Source organism: Penicillium lagena, assembly GCF_028827675.1.
Source record: "Penicillium lagena strain IBT 129212 chromosome Unknown utg000003l_segment0_segment0, whole genome shotgun sequence".
Classification (NCBI taxonomy): Eukaryota; Fungi; Ascomycota; class Eurotiomycetes; order Eurotiales; family Aspergillaceae; genus Penicillium; species Penicillium lagena.
In genome coordinates, this window is record NW_026623224.1 from 2893615 (window position 1) to 2919598 (window position 25984).

Below are 25984 nucleotides of genomic sequence, written 5' to 3' on the forward strand. Positions count from 1 at the left end.
TCTGACCTATCTGGCGCTAATAATAGGGGGAAGTGCGAGGATAAACTCTTCCCGCTGGACGTTGCTAGCCTAGCAAGGCAAAATTGTAATCTGCCGATCCCGCCATTGTCTGACCTGACGGGTCCACCGTATCCCTGCTCTGACAGCTGGGGGACACTGACAGTCGACTGATCACAAATTGTCCAGGTGATCTGGACCTAATGGACCGAGGGTGATATTAGTGCGTTCCCTGTTGGTCCGTCTCCAGAATTCATGATTTGATTTTGGCCAACGATAATCCTGGGGGATTCCGGGCGTCGTTGACCGGTTCCAACGTCTGTCTGTCATGGCATATATGCCGAATGCCGAGGTCGGCTGGACGTGAGCTTAGTTGGAGGGAACGAATCATGGTTATGGGACCGGATCCTCAAGGGTAGATCCGATGCCATGGGATCAATAGGTTTGAAATCGGCTAAACACCCCTCTTCTCCCCTCGAGGACCCCACATGCCATAGCTCGGACTCTCTCACTCGGAGTAGGCACGGTGGAGATAATAATATACCTATTCGCCTTGATCCCCGGGTCGTCAACCCGACTCGGCTGGCGTCGGGTAGGGCCGACGCCCTTGCTCTGTTCTGACTCATGCGGGCCACCTCGAATAACTACGTATTGATTTGATCCCCGCGAAGGGAGCAGGCTACCTACATACCGAGAACTGCTACTCTATTGCCAAAATCAACATGGACGCCGCAATGGCCGACCTGGCGATCCACAACACAACAAAAGACCAATTGACGCCCTTCGGCAAGCCCATGCTCAAACATTGGTTGTTCGACCCGGCCTACAGGAACCTCAATCACGGTAGGTATCACCCGCGGATATGTATCTGAAGATGCTGAATGAACTCCGACCAGGCTCCTTCGGTGCACATCCAGCAGCGGTGGGCGCCGCCCAGCGCAAATTCCTGGATATCGCCGACGCGAGTCCAGATATCTACGTGCGCCAACAGCACGTCGTATACCTGGACGCGGCTCGCGCGGCGACAGCCAAGCTCTTAAATGTCCCGACAGACGAGTGCGTGTTCGTCAAGAACGCCACGACGGGCGTTGCGACGGTCCTGCACAATCTCGCGTTCAAGTCCAATGACGCCGTCGTCTACTTTGACCCCGTCTACGGGGCTGTCGAGAGGGGGATCATCTCCCTGCAGGAACTGAACGGGGTCCAGGGCCGCAAAGTGGCCTTTCACTTCCCCATCGCGGAGGAGGAGCTTGTGCGCCGCTTCCGCGAGGTTGTGCGCCATGCTCGTGTGGTGGAGAAGCTCACGGTCCGCGCGGCGGTCTTCGATACCATCGTCAGTAACCCTGGCGTCCGCTTCCCCTTTGAGCGGTTCACGGCGATCTGTCGCGAAGAGGGCATTCTCAGTGTCATTGACGGCGCTCACGGCATTGGGAATATCCACCTGGATCTGAGCAAGCTGCAGCCGGACTTTTTCACCTCGAACTGCCACAAGTATGAAACCCTCCCGTCAAGAGCCGCCTCAGCTGATTCTAACATATTTATAGATGGCTTTACACCCCGCGCAGCGCAGCGGTTCTCTACGTCCCCAAGCGCAACCAGCATCTCATGCGGACGACCCTCCCAACCTCCTGGGGGTTCATCCCCGCGCCAACATCGGCCGAGACCAAAGCTTCGGTCCTGAAAGACCCCCAGTCACCAGTGACAAAGACCCCCTTCGAGGAATTGTTCGAATTCGTCGCCACCAGCGACGACTCGGCCTACCTGTGCGTGCCTGCAGCGTTGAAATTCCGAGAAGACGTCTGCGGCGGCGAAGACGCCATCATCTCATACTGCGAGCGTCTAGCCAACGATGCTGCCGACGCTGTCTCCGCTGCGCTGGACACGGATGTGCTCCAGGAGCCGGATCTCAAGCCCGGCGAGATCAGCAATATGCGCAGGTGTACCATGACCACGGTCCGGCTGCCTCTTGCCATTGCTCTTGCTACCGTCGAGGAACAGGTGGAACAACCGAAGCCATTGGCGACATTCTCCGCGGAAGAGGCTGTCCTCGTGGAGGCGTGGATCAAGCGTATGCTCATGGATCAGTACAAGACTTTTGTTCCGGCTTTTGTCTACGGCCCGTGGCTGTGGGTTCGGCTGAGTGCCCAGGTGTATCTGGAGAAGAGTGATTTCGAGTGGCTAGGTGGTATTCTGCGGGATTTGTGTGAGCGTGCTGCGAAGGGGGAGTATCGGGGGAACTAGAGAGTGAGGTTATGTTGCAAGGACTTGATATATGAAAATTGACATGTTATTGTATCTCATACAATGGTCGAGTTGACACAGAAAGTGACATGGACATGGACAGCGCAGCTCACAGCGAAGAACCAAGGGGATTGGATAGGAGCAGTGAGGATGCTGGGGTATGAATAAAGAGAAATGCGTCATGACATCTTGAATCGCTGAAACAGAACCAAAGAAACGAAACCAGTAGGTAGGGGGAAGGCAGTACACCCCGGTAAGAAGACCAACTTTAGGTTTAGCTGCTTCCACCAAACCGGCTCCAGACCCAGCCCGAGATACCTCCACCACCTCCACCTTGGCTGTTATCGCTTCGGCTGGTCCGTCGAGAGGCAGGCTCCCTGGCTTCTGCAGACCTAGAAGAACGGCCACTGCGGACAGTCAAGACAGAGCTGCGCCGCCGCTGGGGGGCCACTTGTTCTGGACTATCTGGAATGACAACCGGGTTTTCGCTAGTGCCCGCGCCGGTTCTGTTCAAGATATGCGTGTCAGCGCGGAACCCTTCTCCCCATCAGGCTTATAAAAACTCACCCTCCAGCAGAATCGATGCCCCGCCGGCAGTGCGGACAGGTATTATGCTGGCTCAACCATGCCTCGATGCAGGGGAAATGAAACCAATGCGTGCAGGGCAACACGGTGACTTCTGTGCCGAGGTCCACAGGCTCCATGCAAATCGAGCACTCGGCTTTGCCATCCGTCCCCATCATCTGTTGATCTACCTTCTTCTTTGGCAGATTGTGGATTGCCTGTTCTGATGCCGGTGGCGGTGCCGTACCATTGACATTCTGGTCGATTAGCTGTGAAATCACCCGGTCCAGCTCTTCTTGGGAATAAACCGCGTCTCCATTGTGGTCTGCGTTGAATAATGCCGAGAGGATCGCAAGAGGGTTCGGGCCAGTCATGACGTGAGGACCGGCGATGCCGCCTCTCCTTGTGGTCCCGAAGTCTGTCCGGAAAGCGTCCAGCAACCTGAACGAAAATTAGGTCGGCGGCTCATATAGCAAGAGAGGAAACATACTCGGCCAGACTCCCCACTGGCGGGACCATAGGCTGTGGACCATTTGCATTGCGCGGGAACAAGCCTTCTGCACCAGGCGAGGCACTTGCGCGGGGAGAATGAGACTCTCCCCAACCTGGCGAATCCGTCTGGAATGACTCCTCGGACACACCTTGTTGTCCCTGGTGGTTATAGGTCTCTGCGAGACCCTGGAAGATCATATCCAAGCTCCGCACCATCATCGGAACCAGAGGATTGGGTTGCTCGCCTCCCTGGTGTGGCGAAGATCCGCCGCCAATGGTGGTGCTGCTAAAGGTGAACCGACCATCGGGTGATCGATATAAGCGACGGGAGTATGAGGGGGATCCACCACCGGCGAAGAAGTTGTCACCGTACTCTCGCCGGTCCGGGCTCTCTGGCCGTGCCCATGGGTTATGGTCGGCTAGAGGGTCTAGTGGGTTAAAATGGCGTGGCGATGTGCGGTCGATGGGTTCTAGCTCTGGCGGATCATCGGAGATTTCTTCAGGAGGTATTTCAATCTGCAGAGATCGAGATATGTTAGGGAAAAAAAGACAATCCACAAGAACTGAACCAAAGGTGTCGTACGATCTCTGTGAAGTCGGATTCGCAGTGCGGGCACGTCAGTCCGCTCTCATCTCGTAACCAGACTCCACCACAGGCATGGCAGAACATCCGGTCCCCGCTCTCAGACATGGTGGGATTGTGAGAGGTGGACAGAGGTGTCGGTGATGCAAACGCGGGTGGTGCGGGCGCGCGCCGCGGGGCCCGATAAGAGTCGAGATGTGATGCTGATTAGAAGGCCGAGGTTGAAGAAGGCCGGGTGGCACACGAGTCATAATCCGGTCTTATCGGTGGGGTGAGATGATCCTCTGGGACATGATCGAAGTGAAAGAAAAACCTCGGAGAGAGAATCGGGAGGTTGGGATGAAAAAGAAAAGAAGAGGAGCCGTAGAAAGAAGGAATGACGTTGATGCAATTCAGGCAAATCGGTGGATCATGAGGCAACGCCGTGGCTAATCGTAGGCAGCCCCAACTACTATCCGATGCCTCTTTGGTGGATTTTGATATTTTCGAGATTATAATTATCGGCGACAAGCATGTACGATGGTTCGGTATTTCGTTAGTTATGTAGCAACTCCCACCCATAGGGGCGAGTAGCGGAGCGTAGAGTAGAGTGACAGAGAAGAAAAACAAGATAGTGAAACAAATGAAAGAACGCCGTCGCATGCTCCCGAGACAATCCCCGAACCATATTACTATTCACAGTGTGCCTTGCATCTTCTACCGCCTTCGAACTCCCTTGATGACCAGGCTGCCCACCACGCCGGCGGCCACAGCCAAGCCACCCACGATCGCGATGCCCATCAGGCCCTCCTTGGCCACCTTGTCATCAATCAACGATCCCAGACTAGCAGCTTGCAGGTTGGCAGGCTCATGTTCGAGCAGCAGGTCGTTGTACCGACGGGCCTCGCCGTAGTTGCCTAGCTTGAAGTTGCCCAGTGCGAGATAGTACAGACACTCGCGCCGTCGCTCGGGGGCTGAGCGAAAGATCTCGGAGAGTAGGCGGACGCCCTCTTGTTGGTCGGGTCGGGTGTTGGATTTGATCAGGCCCTGTTTGTTGAAGGGGGAATGAGGTTAGCGATGGCGCATAACAAGTGTCTCTCTTCCGACACGTAGGTCGGTGAGAGAGCGAGCGAGAGGGAGAAAGATACCCATGCGTAGTTGAACTTGGTCTGGATTCCGACATAGTCGCCCTCCTTTTCATATTGTGCCCGCAGGACTTGGAGCTCTGCTGGCTTCAATGGGCTGGAAACTGGTGGTCAGTGCTATTGCGTCAGGCTTCAGCGAATGGATATTCCACGGACCTTTCCGCATCTGCGGCGTCTGCAACACGTGGTTAGTAAACGCGATCGAACATGGGAGCAGCAGAATAGACGCACATGGAAGACTTGTCATGTTGAAGGGTATGTAGCAGTGGTGTGAGTGTGTCGAGGGCAGAAGGGCAAGTATCGGGGGCGAGGGAAGATCAGCCGGGCGGTGCCAACCACGATCAGTGGCTGTTGCTGCCGCAACCAAACAAACCTGGACTGGACCACTTCCCCCACTAACACGACTCGACTCGACTCTACACCCACCACCACCACACACACCATGTTGCTCGACGAGGAGCCCGCCACAGTATGCTGTCCTTGTTGAACTCAACCTCTGATCATACGCTAACCCGGACAGCTGATCCACCACACCATCGGTAACTTCAACATCCACCCGGACAGACAAGCTGTCACGCGCATCAATGACTCCCTCGGCACGCTCCAGCAGTCGCGCGACCTACGAATTCACGACGCCGAGTCAGCCCTCCGCAAGCTCTCGCGCAATCTCCACTCCCTGGCTACGCAACACGAAGAAGCCGTCGCTGTTCACGACTCCGGCAAACACGCCGCCGAGATCGTCGAGCTCGATACGAAGAAGTTCCGCATCGCCAAGGCCGCCTCCGAGCTTGAGATTGAAAGCGAGCGCCTCGAGAGCGAGCTGGAGATGCTGAAGGAGAGACTGGCTGATCTGGAGGCCCAGGGGTTGGAGGGCGATGAGACCACGCGCCGGGAGCGTGAGGCGGATGATGCGACCATGTGAGTTGACCGTCCGGGATTTTTTGGAGAGTTACTAATTGGAACTTCTGTCCCAGTCTACGTCTGAAGATCTACCGCTCGCTCGGGGTCGATATCGAGCCCGATAACGCGGGCAACTTCAACCGCGCCGTCATTCGCAATAGTCGCAAGGGAGACGTGCACGTCGTCAATATCGACCCCAAGTTTTCGCGGTTCTTCTATGCCAACTACTTATGGCAGACGATACAAGGATAAATCGGGATTGGATTGGTTACTAGGGGCGTTTGGAATGGAGGAATTATTATACCCTTTGGAGTCTTTCTTGTCAGGTCATGAATCATACAGCTATTCTACATTATTTCCCCGGGTCTCTGCCGTGCTCGTTCCTGCATCACTTGCAAGACTTTCGTCCGATCAGACGCAGATATCTCTTCCGGCCCGGAAGGGCTGCTCCTATCCGGGAATAGGTTCTCAATGGTATCCAACAACGCCGCCTTCTCCGACAGAGCTACCCCCCACGAGGCAGCCCACTGGTCCTCTGCACGAGCCAGGTCCTGCTCCACGCAGTCCATATCTCGAATATCGCCCCCGTCCCAGGTCAAGGCAACCTCCGGAGACACCTTCTCCGACAGATCCCCGCCGCCCACCCCACCGGTATACCTCGCCTCGACCCCCAACGGCCCAAGCCCCAGCAGCTCAGTCCTTGCATTCCAAAGCGCCTGACGCATCGTCCCATCCCGCTCAATCATCATCCACAGTAGCGGATACCCACTCCGTGCCATCGCATCGCGCACCCCCTTCGTAGCCTCGCGCGGACTAACCAGCATCCCCACCGTCTGCTCCGTGCGCCACCCTACCGGCGCATTGCGAAGCGCACCCTCCAGCTCGCGGACGAGGTTCGGCCCCAGTTTGGTTTTCAGGGATTTACACTGCACCACGACGCGCAGGGCAAGCTCCTGCTCTCGCTCGGGAAGGTGCCATGTCCCCACTAGGTCGATGCCGGCGTCGTCGCGCCCGCCGACGCGGTGGAGGGTGAGCGCGCATTGGCGCAGTTTGTGGAGGACGGTGTATTCGTAGTGCGTGCCGACGTAGACGGTGCTTGTTTGCGGGAGGGAGATGCGCTCGGCGTAGGAGAGGAAGCTCGGGAGGTCGTGGTGGTGCGTGGAGGGTGTCGGGGCAGAGGGGAACTTGAAGAGGCGCCGGGTTAATGGATGTAGGTCATGTCGGGTCGCGCATGTTGAGAATTGTGTTATAGAGATTCGAGGACGTGGAGAGAGGTTCTGGCCATGGTGTAGTCGGAGAGGTAGGGGTCGCATTGAGGTGTGCAGGAGGGAGAATAAGCCTCACCGCATTGTACTATTTACCACGGTTTATGAGATTTTAAGATTTAACCGGCCCCTTTCATAAATTACAATTTATTACGGACCCTCGCATAACGAGGGTCCGCCACCCATATGATAAAGCCACCCATATGATAAATTCTATCAACATCCAATTTTGATCTTGATCCATGACACCTATACCCCCCTAAACTACGGATATTGTATAGTAAAAAGACGTAGTAGATACTTGATTTTCGATCCTATCTGCGCAACCGCCGTCCCTCCCGCTTACATTGCATTCGTAGCTCTCTCATTACCTTCTTCCACCGCGGTCGCAATCGATCCAGCGCCTCTAAATCATCCAAACCCTTCTCTTGACGCTTTATATTCAGAACATTCTTTGAATAAATGATTCCGGATAACCTCGCGCGCCTCCCAGATGTATTTCTTTGCGCCTCCCTAATCGATTGGGCATGTGTAGTGGCGTTGAGTTCTCGGCGAAGTTCAACGGCTAGATGCGCTTGAATTTGACTACCCTTCATCAACTTCTGGAGGGTATTTTGAAATGTAGTCGAATTCTTATCCAATCGATCTAACTTCTTCTCAATTCTTCGAAAGCGGGATGTAGTAGTTGGTGTATTTATGTCTGTAGGAATACTACTACCTGATGATGATGGTGAGTCTGGTAATGGCGACAATGGGACTGAATAATCTGCCAAATCATCGCATACGATACTAGGATTGTATGGCCATAAGCCGGTTAATCGATAACCAAGCTTAATTGTTGAAGGTTTGAAAGTCTGCTGTCGGATTGTGCGAATTGACTGGAGAAAGAGGTCTTTTGTGAACTTTGTACAACCATTCATAGTTGCAGCTTCAACTGCCTCACTATGCCAATGTTTGTAAACGTTGAATACTCCAACATCTAAAGGCTGAAGCTTGTGGCTTGAATGAGGCGGTAGAAAATATAGAATAATGTCGCTCTTCTCACAAAATTGGATGAATTCCCTAGTGATATGAGCACTAAGGCCATCACAAAGGAGGAGTCGATATTTCCCTATAGTTCGGCCTTTAGTTTCGCGATTGAAATGCTGGATCCACTGGTAGGCAAGTTGTTGATTCATATATCCAGTATCGTTGACTGCAATACACTCCTCGGTGATGTTGTCGAACCATCGAAGGAGAATCTGGCGGCCGGTAAGGATAATGAGTGGTGCAATCACGAAGCTACCATCTGCATTCACAGACTCAACGATAGTCACTAATTCCCGGTTGGTATCTGTCCCACTAAATATTTTCTTCGTAGGTTCCCTAGTGATAATCCACTGATCTTTGCCAACGCCAATTTGGAACCCAGTTTCATCAAAGTTGTAGATATCTTGGGGTAGAATCCCCTTCTCGACAATAATCTGATGATACTGGTTGAACCACGCCTGTGTAGCCGTTTTATCAAGTGCTTGCATTCGCTCGATGTCTAGAGCTCGTCGTCGTCGTCGTTTGAAGTCAGGATGACGCTTTAGAAAGCGTGTAACCCAGTGTTCGCCGACCGAGATAGATGGGTCCGATCGCGCTTCGCGGAGGATAGAGTTCGCCGCTGCTTCCACTTGTTTTCGCTTCGGGCAAAGGCCTAAGTCATCCATAGTATCCATAAAGGTACAGAGCACCTTTTCCTGGCTTTCATTGAGCAATCTGTGGGTTGGTTGGCGCTGTAGGAGGGAAGGTCGGCCTTGCCAGCGATATCGAAGCCGCTGGTAAGGAACATGATAATCTCGCGCAGTCTTCGAGATATTTGGTTTCTCCTGATTGGATAGCGCGGCGAGGGCATCCTGGATTTGATTCTCAATAGTTGCATTGTTTTCAGGCATTGTGGTGGATGGAAATGACGCGTTGAAGTTGGCGAGTTGAAAAAGGAGAATATTTATCATATGGGTGGCTTTATCATATGGGTGGCGGACCCTCGTTATGCGAGGGTCCGTAATAAATTGTAATTTATGAAAGGGGCCGGTTAGTGATCGGGATGTATTTTTTGGTAATGTATTAAAATCATTCTTTAATCTCGATTTCAGGGAGTCTATACTCTCTGTCATGCTTATGAATGATATCATATAATAATCCGGTAAAAAAAGTCTTGTGATGGTTGAAATAGCAAGTTGTAAAGATATCGCCTTTACGATGGTGTTTTAGGTTGAGTCACTCGCTTACCGAAGACGTTACCATTCAGCCACTCTGATTCTTGTCATTGGGGTTAAGAGAGTTGCTTTTCTACTGGTTCCCGAGTGGATTGAAGGATCTGGATCGAATGATCCGGAACTCTCGTCCTCGGCCCCTGTGTATCTCGCTTTCGAACGGCCGGCCTTAGATGCACAGGCATATTAAAGCCAGGTGAAATCTCCCGATGCTATTTCTCACGTACTCTATAGCTTTCTTAAAAATCTATCTTGTCCGCACGCTGGAGACATGGCAGCTCTTCTTCGGATTTTATCCAAATGCACTGTATGCCCAATTCATAGGTTCGGATATACCAAAGTCAAACTGACTTTCGGGCATCTAACGAGGATATTGTCAGTGGTTTTCCCACACAAGACTCCAAGGGAGAACACGATATGAACTTACCATAACTGTCCAGTCCCCAAGTAGATCCAGCATGCCATCAACGTCGAGATCATTGGAAATATCAAATTCCACTCCGTTATCTTGACCTTCGCCTGCCTTGTCCTCCAAAATAGACAAGCACACGGACATGGCATCTTCTGCAGCCTGCAGAAGCATGTATGGTAACTTTTCCTTGGAGGCGCCCATCATAAGAGCGTTGATCTGTGTATAAACCAAGCATGTGACAAGGTATCCTTTTGTATTCGTCTCTCCAGCCTCCATGCACTTCAAATACCAATTTTTGTAATCTTCAATGACACAAAGAAGATCACGCCGTACTGGAACTAGTCCAAGACTATATTCCTCCTGAAGCTGAGCTTTCAACTCCGACGCAATCAGCAAACACGATTGCATTGCAGCAGTGCGGAAAGGGCCGCACCCACACTGGGCCAATCGTGTCAGGTCTTGTTGCGTTGTATTCTGCTCTTCATTCGTGGTGCTGGCCATAAGAGATGAGGGGAAGATGGTAGACCAGATCTTGAGTGCGTTTTCGACAACAACCTGCTTCGAAAAGGCGAATGCCGTTTCATCTACGACACCGGCGAAAAATGGCATGTGTAGCGCGGCAAGGTAACGGCGGACAAGCCAGTCGAGAGTTCTGATTCCGAATTGTGATGTCCCACTAGTGGGCCCGTATTGTTTCAAGGTTTGATAGATGGGTTTGTAAGAGCGGCGCAGCTCCGAATCGACGTGGATTGTCTCTTCGTACGTCATGTGTGCGCTGAGCGCATTAAGTGATCTGACAATGGATAGACGGAGTGGGAACAACTTCCGAAGAGCCAAGCTAATAGACATTTGAGTAAATGTTTGTTCAGACTTTGATACCGGGTCATCGCTCATGATGTCCTCGTCATCAAAATTGCCCGGTGGGTGTGTGTCAAAGTCGCCCAGTGAGAATAGAGGAGGTCCTCCTGATGCCATGCTTGTCGAGAGAGCAATTTCCATTATTGTGTTCCAAAGTCTCCGTCGCATTTCGTTCGCGAACGCTGTGCTTTTCGGCAGGTATATTGGGTCTCGATTCAGGCCCATGTAAACTGCAGTCCTAAACAGCTGTCCTGTCGATATCCAGATCAGACCTCCATCGACCCCAACATTTTCTCGTGCAAGGAGCAGTAAAATCGAAGTCTGGAGGAATTGAATATTCAATCTTGCCTTGAACTCCGGTTCAGAGATCCATGTTTGTGCTTCGTGCACCCATCGCACGGCTGAGTTACGCAGAGAAAACTTGTCATCATACATTGTTGCGCCAATCGCAAAAACGAGTTTCAACTGCACCAGAAAAGCCATATCGGGGTTGGTATCCGATAGCCACAGCGAATTGTACTCTCTTCTGAAAGTGGGGATATGGAGAATCCTACAGAAAGTCTCAAATGTCCTGAGATAAATCTCAACGAGGGCATCCGCCACTTCTTTCGGTGGGAGGTCGGTATTCGGTGGTGCAGGCCACGCAGGTTTCCTCTGGTTCTTCATCAATTTTCCTAGATGCTTGCATCTTTGCAGATCGTACAAGGCCTTTGATGTTCCATTTCGAATGAGTGGCTCGAGCATCTCGAGCATGTCTCCGAACTGATACTGAATCAGTCCTTTATCGTCTCCAAGCGGATATAGCTTAGGATATTACCTGGGCGGCTCCATTCATCCAATGACTTTGGCCAAAGACGCGAGACTTATGCATAATAGTGCGTGATATTGTCGGAATACGACCATCTATAGGAACCTCCTCCTGCACATGGAATGTCCCGGCGATATGGGACGTTGTCGTACTAATGTTGTAACTTGGACTACGGGCGCCCAATTTAGCCGATTTTCGATTCGCACGCGCCAATTGATCTTCTAGCTGATGAATCTTGATCCGCAAGGACTCAACTTCTTGGGAAGAGGTCTGACTAGCTGGTGTCGACGGCGCTGTGGAGCTAGCGACCCCGGAGTTTGAAACCGACTGATAACTAGGCACCGTGGAATGGGCGATGCTATCAGAAGATTGACCTGTCGGTCTCGGGAACTGGTAGATCTCAGGCTCTGACCGATCAAGATCGGGTGTTCTAGTGTGACGAGGCCGTCGCATTGGCTGGGGGGACAAGCTCTCATACACGCAGTGACCACTTTTTGAGCGGACACAGTTACTGCAAGGAGATTCTCGATTGCATTTGATCTTCCGCGTTCTGCAGAGGGTACATGATCTGTCCATGGAATGTCAGCTCCATGCTCACTTCTGTTATCTCCGATCAACTTACACAGGCGGTCGCCGCCGTCGGCGCTCGGGCATACCGTGCGACTCATTCACAACGGCCCTCTCCATATCTTACATGCCAGACCTGTGGAATCGCACGACTCTGTGTATCGCAATTTCCGTAATTGAAGATAAATGAGAGAGAAAGGTGAAAAAGAGTTGGGGCCTTCAGATCTGATTACGGCAACTGCGCAAATGGTCCGTCACGCCCGCCATTCTCCGAGTCCGAGTCCGAGTCCACACGACGCCCCCAATCTATACAAATCCTGAGTTTACGCCGATGGGCTGACTTGTATAAAAGGAGTCATATCCCATTTTTTCATCATTATTTTTATCAATATCACATATTTCCGCTCGGTTTCTTCAATAAATCTTTTTTGAGACACGTATTTCTAACCAGAATTCGTTAATATATTTTGTCATGATGTCTTCCGTTAACATCGAAAACGATCCTAAGGTCCTGTCAGAAGCGACCACTATCACAAACGACAAGGAAGCTTCTAATATTTATGAATACCCTGAAGGGGGTGTCAAAGCCTGGTTGGTTGCCGCAGGAGGAGCATGCATCTTTTTCTCAGCTCTAGGCTTCGCCAACTCATTCGGAGTCTTCGAAGAGTATTTCCTCACCCACCAATTGAAAAAAGAGTCCGCCGACACTGTGGCATGGATCGGATCCATAGCCTCATTTCTTCAATTTGCAGCCGGCGCAATTGGCGGGCCATTATTCGACAGATACGGTGCATGGGTAAGCCCGGACTTTTGTCTCCAACACAATAACCTTTGCAAAGCTCTAACATATAGATTCAGGTGATTCGCCCAGCAGCAATTCTCTATGTCTTTGCTATTATGATGACAAGTCTGTGCCACAAATACTGGCAGTTCATGCTCGCACAGGGAGTGTTAATGGGAATAGCCATGGGCCTGATTCAGTTTCCAGCCATGGCCGCCGTGACACAATACTTTGACAAGAAGCGAGCAGCCGCCCTGGGTGCGGTGATTTCTGGATCCTCAATTGGTGGTGTGGTTATGCCGATCGCGCTATCTAAGATGCTGAACAGCACAAATCTCGGATTCGGATGGTCTGTACGGATCATTGGGTTCATCGTGACTCCGCTCCTCGCTTTCTCATGTCTCACCGTTAAGCCGCGACTACCGCCGCGAAAGACGAATTTCTTCACCCCCGCTGCCTTTAAGGATTCCCGATACGGACTGATTACTGCTGCTATGTTCTTCATGCTCATTGGTATGTTCGCACCGTTGTTTTATGTCCCCACGTATGCTGTTACGAGGGGCATGGACGCGACGCTCGCTTCTTACCTGCTTGCTATTCTCAATGCCGCGTCGACGTTCGGTCGCATTATCCCTGGAATCCTGGCAGACAAATTCGGTCGACTGAATGTGTTTACAATCGGTGGAATCACGACTGGTATCGTGATAATGTGTTTGAATGAGGCCAAGTCTACGCCTGCTTTGGTGGTGTACTCGCTCGCTGTGGGTTTCTCTTCAGGGACCATTATTTCGGGCGGGTCCGCTGCCTTGACGATCTGTATCAAGAACCCGCAAGAGGCTGGTGCGTATATGGGAATGGGAATGGGGATTGCTTCACTGGCAGCTTTAATTGGGCCTCCTGTTAATGGTGCATTTGTAACTCATTACGGGGGTTTCTCGCAGATGTCTATTTTTAGTGGGGTTATGTGCATATTTGGTGGGTTCATTGCGCTTGGAGCCAAGGCTGTTACTCCACAGGGGATTTTTGGACGGACATGAGCATTGTCATCTGTTTGCATTTCGCATAGCCAAGTGGACTGGGGGAACAAAGATGGTTGTGGTCCTTATATTTCATCCTCGAAACTTTGTGGATTGACTTTTCAGTATTGAGGAGAAACGCTCACGACCATGCGTTGCTACACTAATCCTATACACTTGCTCTTTGAAGACCTTAGAGGTACTGGGACATTTGACCGCACGAGTTGACAGTCTCGTAGTTGAGCCCAAAATCAACGGTCTCAGGAATGAGTCTGTAGTAGACGTTGGCAGTGTGACCGGTCTCGATGAAACCAATCATGTCATGGAGATCAGTCTCATCGGCAGTGTTGGCCCACCAATTGGCTAAGGAGGTGGCCATGTCGGCCTGATGAGCCTTGCTGAGCTCCGTAGGAAGACGAGCCGTGTAAGACAGTTTGAAGCCCGGAGCACTAGACAAACGTTTGCCAAGGCGACTGTGAATACTGGTCTCGCTGCGGTCCTCTAACATGTCGTGGGGCAAATGAACGTGGCCCTCGCCGTTGCCAAAGTCATATATATCCATGTTGACTGGGGTGTTGTTAAGGTGCTTGACGCCGTGCAAACTCGTCACTGAAAGGGGTTTGCGCTGATCCTTGCCGTAGAGTCGCAGTAGCTCTTCGGTCGAGTCAGTTATGGCCTTATATTCGATCCCATTATCTCCCAAGTGCTTGTGGAAGAAGTCGAACATGGACATCGTGTGTTTTTCCTCCTCTCGGGTGGAAAGGTTGATAGCACCTGTCTGGTGAAGGGCGGAGAGGATGGTCATGATGCCGGAGGCCACAACTAAGGCCAACGTCTTGCACTCTGCCCCATTCTTCAACTGGCAGACATAATAGGCGGTAGACCCGCCAAATGAACCGTAGATGACGATAGATTTGCTCGTCCCGATAGTCTCGATCTCGCTAGCGATTGTCTCGCAGCCATCGTCACGGCGCTGCAACTCGGCTACGCGAGTGTCGAGAGGCTTGAGGCTAGTCTTGCTGTCTCGAGGCAGTGGGCCGACTGTTGCTGCTAGCACTGAGCTAAACAGAAGGAGAGAGGTAGGGATGAGATGAGTAAAGCGCATCTTGATCAAGTCTCGCGTGCGAGGAACGATTTGTTCTATAATGGCGCGTTGGTTGAGATATCTTTTGCAGAAAAGCGAAAACCGCTGCTGAATATGTTTGTGCTTATCGTAGTAAATTCTCACTGATGACTTCCTAGTCCTTTCATCAATTTTACGAGGACATATGGGGTGCTTTTATATCTTAACGTTGAAGGTGCACTATGTGGTGTGGGTAAAACTTTTGCACAGAAGCGCAGTACAACGCGCACCCGAACAGCACATATTGAGTAAGGCGACCAGCAAAAGTGGGGAGGATATGCGAGTCAAATGTAACATAGCTGCGCGGGAAAGTCCTTGGCAAAGCCGGCGCCGAATCTTATGTATACTGAACCTGATCAGTCGGGAGACGCATCGAGCCAAATACTTCTAGGAACATGAATTGCTGATCTATATAGCGAATGACATAACGACCTAAAAAGCATGCCATAGTATTGAAGAAGTTACTTTGTAGTTGTAGGGGGTTCAAGAGCTAAGTGGCTGATAGTAGAAGGCTGAAAGTAGAAAACTCTTGGGCTATGTCTAAATATCAGTTCAGCTGGGCCGATGTTCATACAACGCTGATCAACTGATACACTAAACCTGTTTAGGAGTTATCGTGCGCTTGTAAGTTAACCTGTGGGGCTCGCCTCTGGATCGGGGAAACGGACGGGTTTCTCGAGGTCGTCCTCCTTCCAACGCAATGGATTTTCTACGTTTGATAAATTATATTTTCCAAATCGGCTTTGCTGTTAATTCCGAAAAGAGCGTCATGTGGCCAGATGCGAATCTGGTTTTGCTGTCCTATTGTGGACTTAGCGCTGACTTGCTTCTAGTTCTGAGGTCCAAGGGGGCTGTGGTAATGAAGATGAGAAGAATACTTGTTCTGTGAGACTGGCCCTAAATAGAGTAGTCATAGTTTTTGTTTCCCTGATTGTATCCTGTAATCCAGACTCGGTCTCCAAGCTTCTTCTTCTTCTTCTTCTTCTACACTTTATCTATTCTGTCAAGGATTGGAATTCCTACAGAGCTTTCGCGGGTACTGTACTTGTGGAATGTATCTTAAAATTCCTAACATCGTAATTTTTCCAATCTCTACAGATAATGATGGCCTGGGGAAAGTTGGGGCAGATCTGATATTGCTAAATAACGATCACACTTGTGCAACAGTGCCAGATTTGCGGAAATGCACAGGAGGTAAGTGGTTCTACAATTTAGTTAGGGCGTCATACTAACTCAGGTCTGCTTTAGGCAGCGAAAGCTGAGAAAAAGTAATACTCACATTACTAACCGTGGTGTCGCCCAAGCATACAGGTATTGCATGGAGTCATAGAAAGAGAACCAAAAAAAAAAAAATATCCAAAAGCTAGATGGACATCGCTCTGATTCATATTAATATGGTTATTTCCAGGACGTAAAATAGAAATAATCCCGCTGGTTCAACACTGCCAGACACGTCAAGAGAGCCACAACTGCGTCCATCTCCTGCGTGTTGATCACCAACACCCTCCGCGTTGGAAGCGGCCATTGTCCGACTCATATCGAGCCACCGGAGTTTTGGAGGATGTGCTCTCCCTGCAGAGTATGAGAGTCCCCGAAGAGAGTTTCCCAGCAGACTCCCAGACATAGCTTGCGCTATCTTTGACGAACCTCTGGCTACGATGGTGGATATTTGTTGGGGCGACCTCGATATTGTGCTCGCAATGCGGCGAGCCTTCCGGGAAGGTGATAGATGTGAAACCATGCGACCACAGAGGTGAGTGCCAGTCTGCAAGATGAGTTCCGTGGTTGTCGGTGACAGCCTTCGACGAATTACGGTACCATTTGGTGCTGGTGAGGATGATATTCGGCGGCGGTGAGCCCCTGACCAGGTGATTGGCCGTTTCCTTGAATTCTGGAGTGAAGCTACTCTTGTAATCGCCAGACAGTTCAGATGTCAGGTCGAGGACCTTCAGTTCCCTGACCGACTGGCCTGGAGGCAGGTAGAACACCCTGGTTGAGAGTTGTTCCATAGTGTGTAGGTGAAGCTGTGAGAAAGAGAAAATTGGTAAAATCATAAAAACAGCCAATAGTAAGCCAAAGATGTCTGTACTAATTTGCGCGACGACTCGGGGTAATCACGGAAGCCCCACCCTAAACCTGCTCCGATATGTGAGTTTGGCCATGCCAGACAAACAATATCCACTACAAGTAGCGTACTGTGATTTGCGATATCCTTAATATGGACCATTCTAGCCTTCGGGGTGCCAGTTGTTACCCTCACCTAGCCTATCCTATCCTTTCTTCGCATTCAAATTTTTCCGCGCCTTAGCCATCAATTCCCTCAAGCGCTCCGTCGCCTTGCTATCCAAAAACTCAACAACCCGCACAACCTTCTCTTGAGATTCATCCATCGTCAAAATAAAGATGTATTCACCCTGGAACTTCCAGTCGTCTACGGAGGCATTGTCGCCTTTGGCTTTCTCGTGGAAAATGGTTTCACTGGTCGCCCAGATCGTCACCTGGCCCAGACCTTCGTTCTCCCAAATCTCCTTGGGATATACCGGGAAGCCAGCTAGAACTTCTCGTAGACTTCCTAGGTGGTTGGCAAATGTAGCTGCATCCATGGACTGTGGGAGGTTGAGGGAGGCGGGGGCGAATTTATGCTCGGCTGATGGAGCTAGGATCGAAAGGAAGGCTTCTGGTGAAAGGGTTCTGAATCCATCAATGTATGCTAAGGCGGTCTGGTGTAGTTTTGAAGACATAATTGCAGGGTTATGTCGATTGAGAATGGAATGAAGAGCGATCCATCCTGATATACGTTGGGATCGGAGTTAAGGGACTTATCCCTACTTTATCGATTGTTGTATGTGATGCGGCGTACTAACCATTTTCAGACGATTAGACAATATTTTTGCCGGCAAAACGATTGGCTGTAAAGTCTTGGCCCTTTTGCGACAATCGCCTTCCGTACCGCATTGGAGAGCTCCGTTTTCTCCGCATCGCATTGATTGTCTTCGGTTTCTCAATCCCACCACTAACTGGTGCCTCCAACTTCCTCATCATCCTCTCTCTACCTTTCTCTCTTCTCCTCCCAGGCGCACAAATCCCCCAACTCGGCACCATGGCCGACATCCTCACTCAGCTCCAAACCTGCCTCGACCAAGTCCGTCTCTCTCCTCCCTTCTTCATAACAACTACAGCATAGATACTCACGTCAAGAACAGCTCGCAACCCAATTCTACGCAACACTCGGCTACCTAACAACCTACCACGACAATGTTCCCGCCACACCACTGCCCAACATCCCGAACGCCGCACCCGCCCTAGCAAAGATGCCCAAGAACTCCACCTCCCCTCCAATCCCGGCCTCAATCGCCGCATCCACTGGCGCCGCTGCAACGGCGGCACACGGACAAACATCTCCTCCCCTCGTACAACAACAAAACCAACAATCTGGCGCAGGAGCAGGGGCAGGAGCAGAAGAAGACCCCAACCTCCTACCAGCACCAGATTCACCACGTACCTTCGCAGCGCGCCAGCGCGAACTCGCCCGCGACCTGATTATCAAGGAGCAGCAGATCGAGTACCTGATCTCTGTGCTCCCCGGGATCGGGGCCTCGGAGGCGGAGCAGGAGGCGAAGATCCGGGAGTTGGAGGGGGAGTTGAGGGAGGTGGAGAGGGAGCGGATTGTGAGGGTTAGGGAGTTGAAGAGGCTGAGGGGGAGGTTGGAGGGTGTGCTTGGTGCGGTGGCGGTGGGTGTTTATGGGGAGAGGGGGTGTGAGAAGTAATCAAATTATCCCAGAGATTACAAGGTTTGTTTTGATACCTGGTCGGATATTCGGATCCGGAACTCTGCGGGGGATACGTTTTCTTTTCCTTTTTATTCGCATGGATCTAGGCGTCGCGGAGGGTGTTTTATGGATCTCCGGAAGGCGGATATGTTTCATGGCTTTATCGATGATACCAAGACCTGCTAGTTATCCTTTGGAGCGAAGATTCAAAACTAGACTATGCAGCATGCAAATTGATATGATAAAACTCGATCTAGTCATGTATCCAGGCGTGTATAGCAGCTGTCCAGCTCAAGGCATAAAAAAAGCAGATAGAATGGAAAAAGCGCCATATGTGAAAAACCTCCTTTTGTCCTGCCGGGTATCAAACGAAGCGTATCAAAAAACAGCAAAGGAGAGGAAAGAAACGCAGACTCTGGACCTTACGATGTATGCCACCAGAGGAATAACGGAGCGGCAGTCTGGAGGGCAGGATGTGTTGCAATGGAGCACAGATAGATAGTGGAGAGGGGAAGCAAGTTCAGGGAAAAGAAGATGGAAAAGGGAGGGAGGCTACTTGAACAGGCTGCGATATTCACTCATGCGCTGTTCTTGGACCTCCCGCTTATCGAGCTTGCCGCGATTCATGCTCATATCAGCCAGCTGCTGCTTCTTCTTCGCCAGCTCGAGAATCTTCTCTTCGATACTGCCCTTCATGATGAATTGGTATGTCCGCACGAGGCGGTTCTGGCCGAGTCGGTGGACGCGATCGATGGCCTGGGCCACTGACGCTGGGTTGTACTGAGGCTCCATGACGAAAACCCGCGAGGCAGATGTGAGATTGAGGCCGACGCCCCCGGCGCCGATGGTGGCAAGGAGGATGGTGATGGAGTTATCCTTGGCGAAGGCGCTGAGAGCTTTCCCGCGCGCTGCGAGGGTCATTGTTCCGTCGAGTCGAACAAATCCTGTCATGCCGTTGTCGCGCAGTGCAACTTCAATCAGATCCAGATGGGAGGTCCAGGCGGAGAAGACCACGCTTTTGATCGGGGGCTCGTCTGTCAAGGCTTCGCTTTCCGCCGCGATGTCCTGGAGATGATTTACCAGCGTGGTGGTCTTGGTATGGGGACCCTCGTACTCTCCGAAAGTCTTGCCCTGCTTGCGGCTCTGCTGTTCAGTGGTAATATGATGATGCAGGCCAGCAGGGGTGATTGTCGAGTAGGAGACCGGGATCCACCCGTCACAGACCTGGCACTTGATATCAGCGCCCGACTGCGTGTCGAAGGTCTGCTTCCAGGCCGAAAAGCAATCGGGACATAAAACGTCGAAGCAAGGCAAAAAAATCGCCATTGGAGCCTTGCGATTAACTTCTCCAGACGCGGTCAGCGGTTCCTCTAGGCGCTTGCTGCACAGAGCACACTGATCGCCTGAAGACTCTCGCATCAGTAAGAACATGTCGTACGCTTTCTTGTCGCTGGCGAGAGCGGTGTTGTCGTTAGCACCTTCTTCCAGGTCAATCGCATCTTGCACACTCAGTCCTTTGATTCTCTCCCGGTCCTCAATGCCCAACAGTTCTTTACCGTGAGCGCTGACCTGCCGCAGGATCATCATGGCCTTCAACACATGGTGATACACTCGGCCGCCCATTTTGGTTTTGGTTTCGTTTGCAATCACGCGCATCATTACTTGGGATTCGTTGCGGAAGAATTCATGCAGCTGCTGTTCCTTCTCCGTGAAGCTAAGGCTGATAATCTTGTCTTCGCGGGGAGGCAGGTCGATCTTGTCTTTGACCCGGCGCAGGGTGAACGAATCCACCAGAACTCGCAAGCTGGCGAGGACAGTCGGATCTCCAGTCTTGAAGGGGCTCAGGATGTGCTGGCTGAACCGAAACCGGTCGTCATAGGGGAACAAATTGAGGAACTTGGTGACAGACAGCAAATCTTCCAGGCGATTCTGGATGGGTGTACCGGTGACCGACCATCGACGCTGGGAGCACAGACCTAGAACTGCCTTGGTCTGCGCGGCGCTCTGCTCACGAATGATATGTGCTTCATCCAAGACAATCCGGAACATATTCATCTTGGCCAGCGGGCTCACTCCGCGCTTCGATCCTCGTCCAGAGACCTCGCTGAGGACAATGCTGTAAGTGGTGATGACAAGGTCGTATTTGGAAAGCTCATCCACATCATTCGTGCGGGATGAGCCGTGGAAGACGTAATAGGATACCGATTTTGGCTTCAGGTGTTCTTTGATTTGGGAAACCCAGTTGCTGACCGTGCTTAACGGAACGACCAAGAGTGTCGTACGGGTGTTGCGAATCCCAGGGAAGCGCCGAACGAGATCACGAGACGGCATCGTACGTTCCCACTCTCGAGCCTCTGTAAAGAGGGAGGCCGTGACCAGCGAGAGGACACTGAGGGTTTTCCCAAGACCCATCATGTCAGCCAGCAATCCGCCAAAAATCTGCGGCGGCTCTTCTTCCATGACGATCCCGCTGATTATTTCTCGGTAGCGTTTCTTTCCGTTGGCTTGGTACTCAATTCGCCACAGGGAATTGTTGTCTTCTTCCTTGGGACCGAATTTCCGTGGCTGTTCCTTCTCCGTCATGAACCACAGGGCCTGTTTCTGATGGTGAAGCAGGGGGGTCTTGATATGAGGTGTCGGCTCCATAGTCGGGATGTCAGCACTGACAAGCTGATCGAACATCTTCATAACGGCATCGTTGACCTCTTCTGCTGTGCGGACCTCGTAGTTGATCCCTGAGCCCTGGCGTGCACGCCCGGAGTTGTTGTTCAACTGAGCTGCCGCTGCCATGGCACGTCGTCTCTCCGCATGAGGGTTGAAGACTGGGATTCCCTGTTCGACGGAGTTCGGTGTACCCAGCCAAACGTTATGGTGGCCCAGGAAATTGCCAACCTTCTCCGCAGACTGTCGCTCACCATAGAGATTTATTGAAGCGCGGTAGATACCGGACGTGGGGCTCCAGATGATTTCACCTGGCACCTTCTTTCGAAAATCCAGACGCGCACTCAACTCCAGGTTGACCGTTTCAGAATCTAGCAAAGGACACAGCGCATGCGCAGTCTTCGCATCCACCATGCCGAAGACTTTGCCATGGGGGTCCGCGACGTCAATGCGATAACCAGGCCCCGAGACACGTCGTGTGGTCAGCTTCATTGACGGCCAGTCGTACGAAGAGCCTATGAATGCGGTGTTCGGTGGTCTTGGTACCAGGCTTGCATTGATCATAGCATTATCGATCTTGCCATAACAGACCCGCTGGGTGCTGAGGTTGACCGACCCTGTGACTTGTAAGTCGTCATCTTCCGGGGCTGTTGTTGAGAGGTCTGCCAGGCAATTAGTTTCGACTAATCACTTCTTCATCCTGAAATAGCATACCTGCCGTCAGGTCCACCACATCAGACAGGCCGGGAGTAGGAGTGGTGCCCGGTCTGGCCTCGCCTTCTTTCATCCACTGTCCAAGACCCGAGTTGCTAGAGATCGCGACTGTTTTTTGAGGAGCTAACGTATTCTCGTCTGCAGGATCATCGGTCTTGATCTTCTTGATGGGCTGGTTCTTGCGGCGCTCCACATCAAACATGCCTTCGATGAGAGAGCCAGGACGCGCACCATCCTCGCTGTCGCTGATTTCGTGGTAACTGCGTTTCGTCTCACTCTCATTTCCGTCATTGTTTGTAGTCGTGAATTGCACCTTTATATCTGAGTCGGACTTGGCTTTTTCCATCTGCGAAGCTGTGGGTGGTTTCATATCGCGCTGTGGCAATGTCGAGGTCGAGGCCATCTTCGATGAAGGATGCGCGTGACTGGGGTGAGGTGAGCGTGAGAGGGGAATAGTTCCTGCTGGAACAATCGTAGACGGAGAGCTGAGCGATGATCGGTCTGAATTATCCTGCGATGCGCCTGAGAAAAGAGTGAGCGCGAGGATTTAACCGAGTCATATGCATGGACTTCGGAGGGAAGAAGATGTTGGGGGGGGAGACATGGAAAGCGATAATATGAAAGAATCAGATCGAACAGTCTCGCAGTGTTGTTGTAGGTTGCTAGGCACCGAAAAGATGTAGGCGTGAGAGTACTTACCATTGGTCTGCAGCTGTTTCTTGAAGCCCTTCGGGTCCAAGAGCATCGCGGCGTGGGATGCCATGATTCTTGAGGTTTGAAGGGGTTTCAGATAGTATTATGAGAGAGAAGGATCGAAGGGAGAAGGTCGGGTTTAGGTGAGGGCGCTGCAGGACGTCGAGGGTCGTCGAAAGAGGATTCTGCGGCTCATGCGAGAGGGAGATGGCGCGAGTGACGGGCGAGGAAATGAGAGGCGCGGACCAGGCGCGAGAGTGGCTGCGCGTCTGGCGGCATTAGAAAGAAAGAGTGAAGAGTCCTCGATGGGGGTGGTCAACTCGGCCTCGAGGTGGGGGACGGGGGGAAGTTGCGACGAAGAGTGAAGAGTGAAGAGCGAGAGGATCATGACCTCACTGGACCAGCGGGTGATCCCGCCGATAAGCCTTATCACCGCTAGAACTGAGGTACCCCCTCTAGGCAATTATTGCTATACCTACAAGGGGTTACACTGTAGAAGATGGCCGGTATCATAGTATTAAGGAGTCTCGTCATATATGCTACATGAGGCAGTTCGCTCAATCAATGCGCCGCAACCCAAGGCCGAACAAGGTCTATATACAACAGAAAGGTCCCCCAATCATGATGAGCGTGTCCGACACGGACTCGTGCAAAAAAAAAAAAAAAAAAAACCAAAACAACAAAAGGAACTGCCTCAGAAAAGGGAAAGAAAAACGCTGTAACTCAGACAGATTAGGGTCAATAAAGAATGCAAGGAGATCAGCACCACGTAAACACGGGGTTTTTGCTCTTGACGGCCTCCAGCCGCTCCACGATGACTTTGCGCTGGTTGCCCTCCATGCCCTCGGCGGCGGCATAGCCCAGGTCGCCTTCCAGGTCATCGCTGCCGAAAGCGTTGACCTGGGGCCCGCGAAAGGAGAGAGAGCCGTATCTGCGGCTTTGTTTCTGGTGGGGCCGCGGCGGCAGCGTGGCCCAGCCATGGTCCAGAGACCGGCCGTGACTGTCATCGAGGTTTGGTCGGTCGCCATCAAAGTCGTACTCGACCGCCGTTGCAGGGCTGCCGATCGATGTCCTGCCGCGGTCGCTGGTAGTATCGGAGCGACCACGCGACAGTTCAAACCGGTTGGGATTGGGGAGCTCATTCGGGGGCGACATGCCCAAAAGATCACGCTCTGAGGCTGGTCGTGAAGAAATGACGGCGCCGATGTCCATCTCCTCCTCTTCCTCTTCATTCGCGATCTGGCGCCGTTGCAATTCTGAGGGAGTAGCCTGCATGGGGATGGCGACGGGGACATCCACCAGGTCATCCCACACGCAGACTCGGGTTCGTCGAGTCAATTCAAGGGGACCATGATCCGAATGCTTCAGCGTCTCCACAACGTTCCAGGCCTGGCCCTTCATGACGGCGATCTGTCGGGCAAACATGCTCTCCTTGAAATCTTCATCTTGAGCGAACACTTGCCGCAAAGCCATCTGTGTGCCGCTCCACCAAGCAGTCGAAGTCAGGAGTGGGAGGAAATGGTTGCGAGTTTTTTCTGAGAAAGGTTGACCGATTAGGGAGACTGGCAAGAAAAGCCAACCAAAGGGAAAGCTGCGCCACTGTGAGATTGTCAGTATCCGAGTCTTGCATGGGAAGGGCTGTTGAACATACAGCATCAGGGTGCTTCCATGGCCACGAAAGACTGTTATCAATGGCACCAATTTGGAGCGACGCTTGTTGATCGCGTGAATTCAAGGGAGTTCCCTCGCGGCTCACAGCCAGCATCTCGTGTCGTTTATAAGGTTGCGAGGAGCCGTTTGAATTCACAGAGACTGGCCGCGCAGGGGGCAAGAGTTCATCCTCGTCGTGTTTCGGCTGGGGTTCGTTGTTCTTGGGGGGATCCGCCACGATAGACACTTGTTCCGCGCCCATATCGATCTTGATCATCCAGTTATCCAGGCCACGGTCCGTATTCCGCATGATATAGTCTAAAATCACAAGCTTCTCCAACTCCTCGCGGAATGACTGTTTAAGATTTTCGGTCCAGTGAAACCGTCGTTCGGCACTTTCGTCACGCGAAGATGGTGTAGGAACATAGCCGTTCTCCTCGTCATCTTCGTCGTCGGACTGCATTCCTGAAGGGCGGCACGCCTCGTTCCATGGCCGCTTCTTGCGTTTCGGCGCATCCTCAGTGCGGAACCCGGTGTTAGCCTGATCCGGCCAGGGGTGCTCGCGGAGGAAGATATTGGCATCCCGGTATCCCTTGAGGAAGACTTGAAAGCTGCCTGCCTTGGGAGGCAGGGTCTTTTTGCCCTTCCACGCTTTTCTTCGGTCCCAGAAATCATAGAAGAACGATTTCGAGGAGAGCCGGACAATATCGGTATAAGGGACAAGATTCGTGCGGAGGCGAGCATCCAGAACGTAGGCGGCAGCTTCGGACACGTAAGAAAGGTTGGGGATGAGACACGCACGACCGAAGAAGCAGGGGAACAAGTTCCGATGGATCCACTTGGTCCATTTGGGGTTTCGCGAGGCGTACGGCTCCTCGTCCTTGGGCTTGAACACGCCGACTACTTTACCCTCGCTGTTCCGAGCAAAGTAACTGCCCGAGCTGCCCTGTGAAATCATTCGCGGATGCACGTCCAGCTCAATGGCGAGGCGCACGCTCTCGATAATCTCCTCGAATTCAGCTCGAGCGCGTCGCTGCTCGCCTTCGAACTCGTCGGACTCGAGCTGCTCGGCAGTCCACGGTCTCACGCCCACTGGTGGCTGGAATACCGAGTGGTAGATTTCCAGCTTCTCTTCCTCGTACGTTTTCCCCTTGACCCGGTGGATCTTGAACTTTGAGGCGATCTCTTCGGCCCAGCGTTCTAGGCGTGCATTGATGGCTTTGATGTCGACGCCCGAGTTTTGGCGCCCTCGTCGCCGGTGGTATCCGCTATGTCGGCGTTGATGACCGGGAGGCGTGGCGAGACCGGACGCCTGCATCTGGGCTCGGGAGGAGATGGGCTCATAGCGAGGGGCGGACACGGTGGAGGCGACGGCGCCGAGGTCGTCGTCGTCGGAGTCATCCTGTAGGAAGCCTCGCTGTTCTTCCTCTTGGGCTAGGCGGGCGTAGCCAGAGGTGGCCGGACGGTTGCGCGGCATGGTGACGGAGGGACAGAAGGTTTATGGAAGGAAGGGAGGCCAAACAAC

The 25984-nt window shown here is 52.2% G+C and overlaps 14 protein-coding genes across 14 annotated transcripts; 4 read left to right on the plus strand and 10 right to left on the minus strand.

Annotated features, from left to right (window-relative positions):
* Window positions 1-719: 719 nt before the first annotated feature.
* On the plus strand, window positions 720-2238 carry N7510_006383 (putative aminotransferase family protein (LolT); the record flags this gene model as incomplete). The annotated part of the gene is made up of 3 exons (XM_056978309.1): window positions 720-840; window positions 894-1488; window positions 1542-2238. 3 exons carry the CDS (start codon window positions 720-722, stop codon window positions 2236-2238), a joined length of 1413 nt encoding a protein of 470 aa, XP_056834341.1.
* A 274-nt stretch (window positions 2239-2512) lies between these two features.
* N7510_006384 (putative RING finger domain protein) lies at window positions 2513-3985 on the minus strand (the record flags this gene model as incomplete). The annotated part of the gene is made up of 4 exons (XM_056978310.1): window positions 2513-2744; window positions 2806-3243; window positions 3293-3810; window positions 3878-3985. 4 exons carry the CDS (start codon window positions 3983-3985, stop codon window positions 2513-2515), a joined length of 1296 nt encoding a protein of 431 aa, XP_056834342.1.
* Window positions 3986-4573: 588 nt separating this feature from the next.
* N7510_006385 (mitochondrial fission 1 protein) lies at window positions 4574-5248 on the minus strand (the record flags this gene model as incomplete). Its single annotated transcript, XM_056978311.1, has 3 exons — window positions 4574-4903; window positions 5005-5105; window positions 5233-5248. 3 exons carry the CDS (start codon window positions 5246-5248, stop codon window positions 4574-4576), a joined length of 447 nt encoding a protein of 148 aa, XP_056834343.1.
* Window positions 5249-5443: 195 nt separating this feature from the next.
* N7510_006386 (kinetochore Spc24 family protein) lies at window positions 5444-6153 on the plus strand (the record flags this gene model as incomplete). The annotated part of the gene is made up of 3 exons (XM_056978312.1): window positions 5444-5470; window positions 5522-5919; window positions 5976-6153. The coding sequence occupies 3 exons, from the start codon at window positions 5444-5446 to the stop codon at window positions 6151-6153; spliced, it is 603 nt and encodes a 200-aa protein (XP_056834344.1).
* A 95-nt stretch (window positions 6154-6248) lies between these two features.
* N7510_006387 (uncharacterized protein) lies at window positions 6249-7214 on the minus strand (the record flags this gene model as incomplete). Its single annotated transcript, XM_056978313.1, has 1 exon — window positions 6249-7214. One exon carries the CDS (start codon window positions 7212-7214, stop codon window positions 6249-6251), a length of 966 nt encoding a protein of 321 aa, XP_056834345.1.
* A 2484-nt stretch (window positions 7215-9698) lies between these two features.
* N7510_006388 (fungal specific transcription factor domain-containing protein) lies at window positions 9699-11429 on the minus strand (the record flags this gene model as incomplete). Its single annotated transcript, XM_056978314.1, has 2 exons — window positions 9699-9767; window positions 9834-11429. 2 exons carry the CDS (start codon window positions 11427-11429, stop codon window positions 9699-9701), a joined length of 1665 nt encoding a protein of 554 aa, XP_056834346.1.
* A 52-nt stretch (window positions 11430-11481) lies between these two features.
* N7510_006389 (uncharacterized protein) lies at window positions 11482-11937 on the minus strand (the record flags this gene model as incomplete). The annotated part of the gene is made up of 1 exon (XM_056978315.1): window positions 11482-11937. The coding sequence occupies one exon, from the start codon at window positions 11935-11937 to the stop codon at window positions 11482-11484; it is 456 nt and encodes a 151-aa protein (XP_056834347.1).
* Window positions 11938-12526: 589 nt separating this feature from the next.
* On the plus strand, window positions 12527-13869 carry N7510_006390 (MCT family MFS transporter; the record flags this gene model as incomplete). Its single annotated transcript, XM_056978316.1, has 2 exons — window positions 12527-12847; window positions 12904-13869. 2 exons carry the CDS (start codon window positions 12527-12529, stop codon window positions 13867-13869), a joined length of 1287 nt encoding a protein of 428 aa, XP_056834348.1.
* Window positions 13870-14041: 172 nt separating this feature from the next.
* Window positions 14042-14953, minus strand: N7510_006391 (uncharacterized protein; the record flags this gene model as incomplete). The annotated part of the gene is made up of 1 exon (XM_056978317.1): window positions 14042-14953. One exon carries the CDS (start codon window positions 14951-14953, stop codon window positions 14042-14044), a length of 912 nt encoding a protein of 303 aa, XP_056834349.1.
* A 1511-nt stretch (window positions 14954-16464) lies between these two features.
* On the minus strand, window positions 16465-16980 carry N7510_006392 (uncharacterized protein; the record flags this gene model as incomplete). The annotated part of the gene is made up of 1 exon (XM_056978318.1): window positions 16465-16980. The coding sequence occupies one exon, from the start codon at window positions 16978-16980 to the stop codon at window positions 16465-16467; it is 516 nt and encodes a 171-aa protein (XP_056834350.1).
* A 261-nt stretch (window positions 16981-17241) lies between these two features.
* On the minus strand, window positions 17242-17712 carry N7510_006393 (uncharacterized protein; the record flags this gene model as incomplete). Its single annotated transcript, XM_056978319.1, has 1 exon — window positions 17242-17712. One exon carries the CDS (start codon window positions 17710-17712, stop codon window positions 17242-17244), a length of 471 nt encoding a protein of 156 aa, XP_056834351.1.
* Window positions 17713-18071: 359 nt separating this feature from the next.
* Window positions 18072-18738, plus strand: N7510_006394 (med21 domain-containing protein; the record flags this gene model as incomplete). The annotated part of the gene is made up of 2 exons (XM_056978320.1): window positions 18072-18113; window positions 18175-18738. The coding sequence occupies 2 exons, from the start codon at window positions 18072-18074 to the stop codon at window positions 18736-18738; spliced, it is 606 nt and encodes a 201-aa protein (XP_056834352.1).
* Window positions 18739-19293: 555 nt separating this feature from the next.
* N7510_006395 (DEAD/DEAH box helicase) lies at window positions 19294-22879 on the minus strand (the record flags this gene model as incomplete). The annotated part of the gene is made up of 3 exons (XM_056978321.1): window positions 19294-22064; window positions 22117-22638; window positions 22816-22879. 3 exons carry the CDS (start codon window positions 22877-22879, stop codon window positions 19294-19296), a joined length of 3357 nt encoding a protein of 1118 aa, XP_056834353.1.
* Window positions 22880-23568: 689 nt separating this feature from the next.
* On the minus strand, window positions 23569-25936 carry N7510_006396 (1-phosphatidylinositol 4-kinase LSB6; the record flags this gene model as incomplete). The annotated part of the gene is made up of 2 exons (XM_056978322.1): window positions 23569-24408; window positions 24461-25936. The coding sequence occupies 2 exons, from the start codon at window positions 25934-25936 to the stop codon at window positions 23569-23571; spliced, it is 2316 nt and encodes a 771-aa protein (XP_056834354.1).
* Between the last annotated feature and the right edge of the window lie 48 nt (window positions 25937-25984).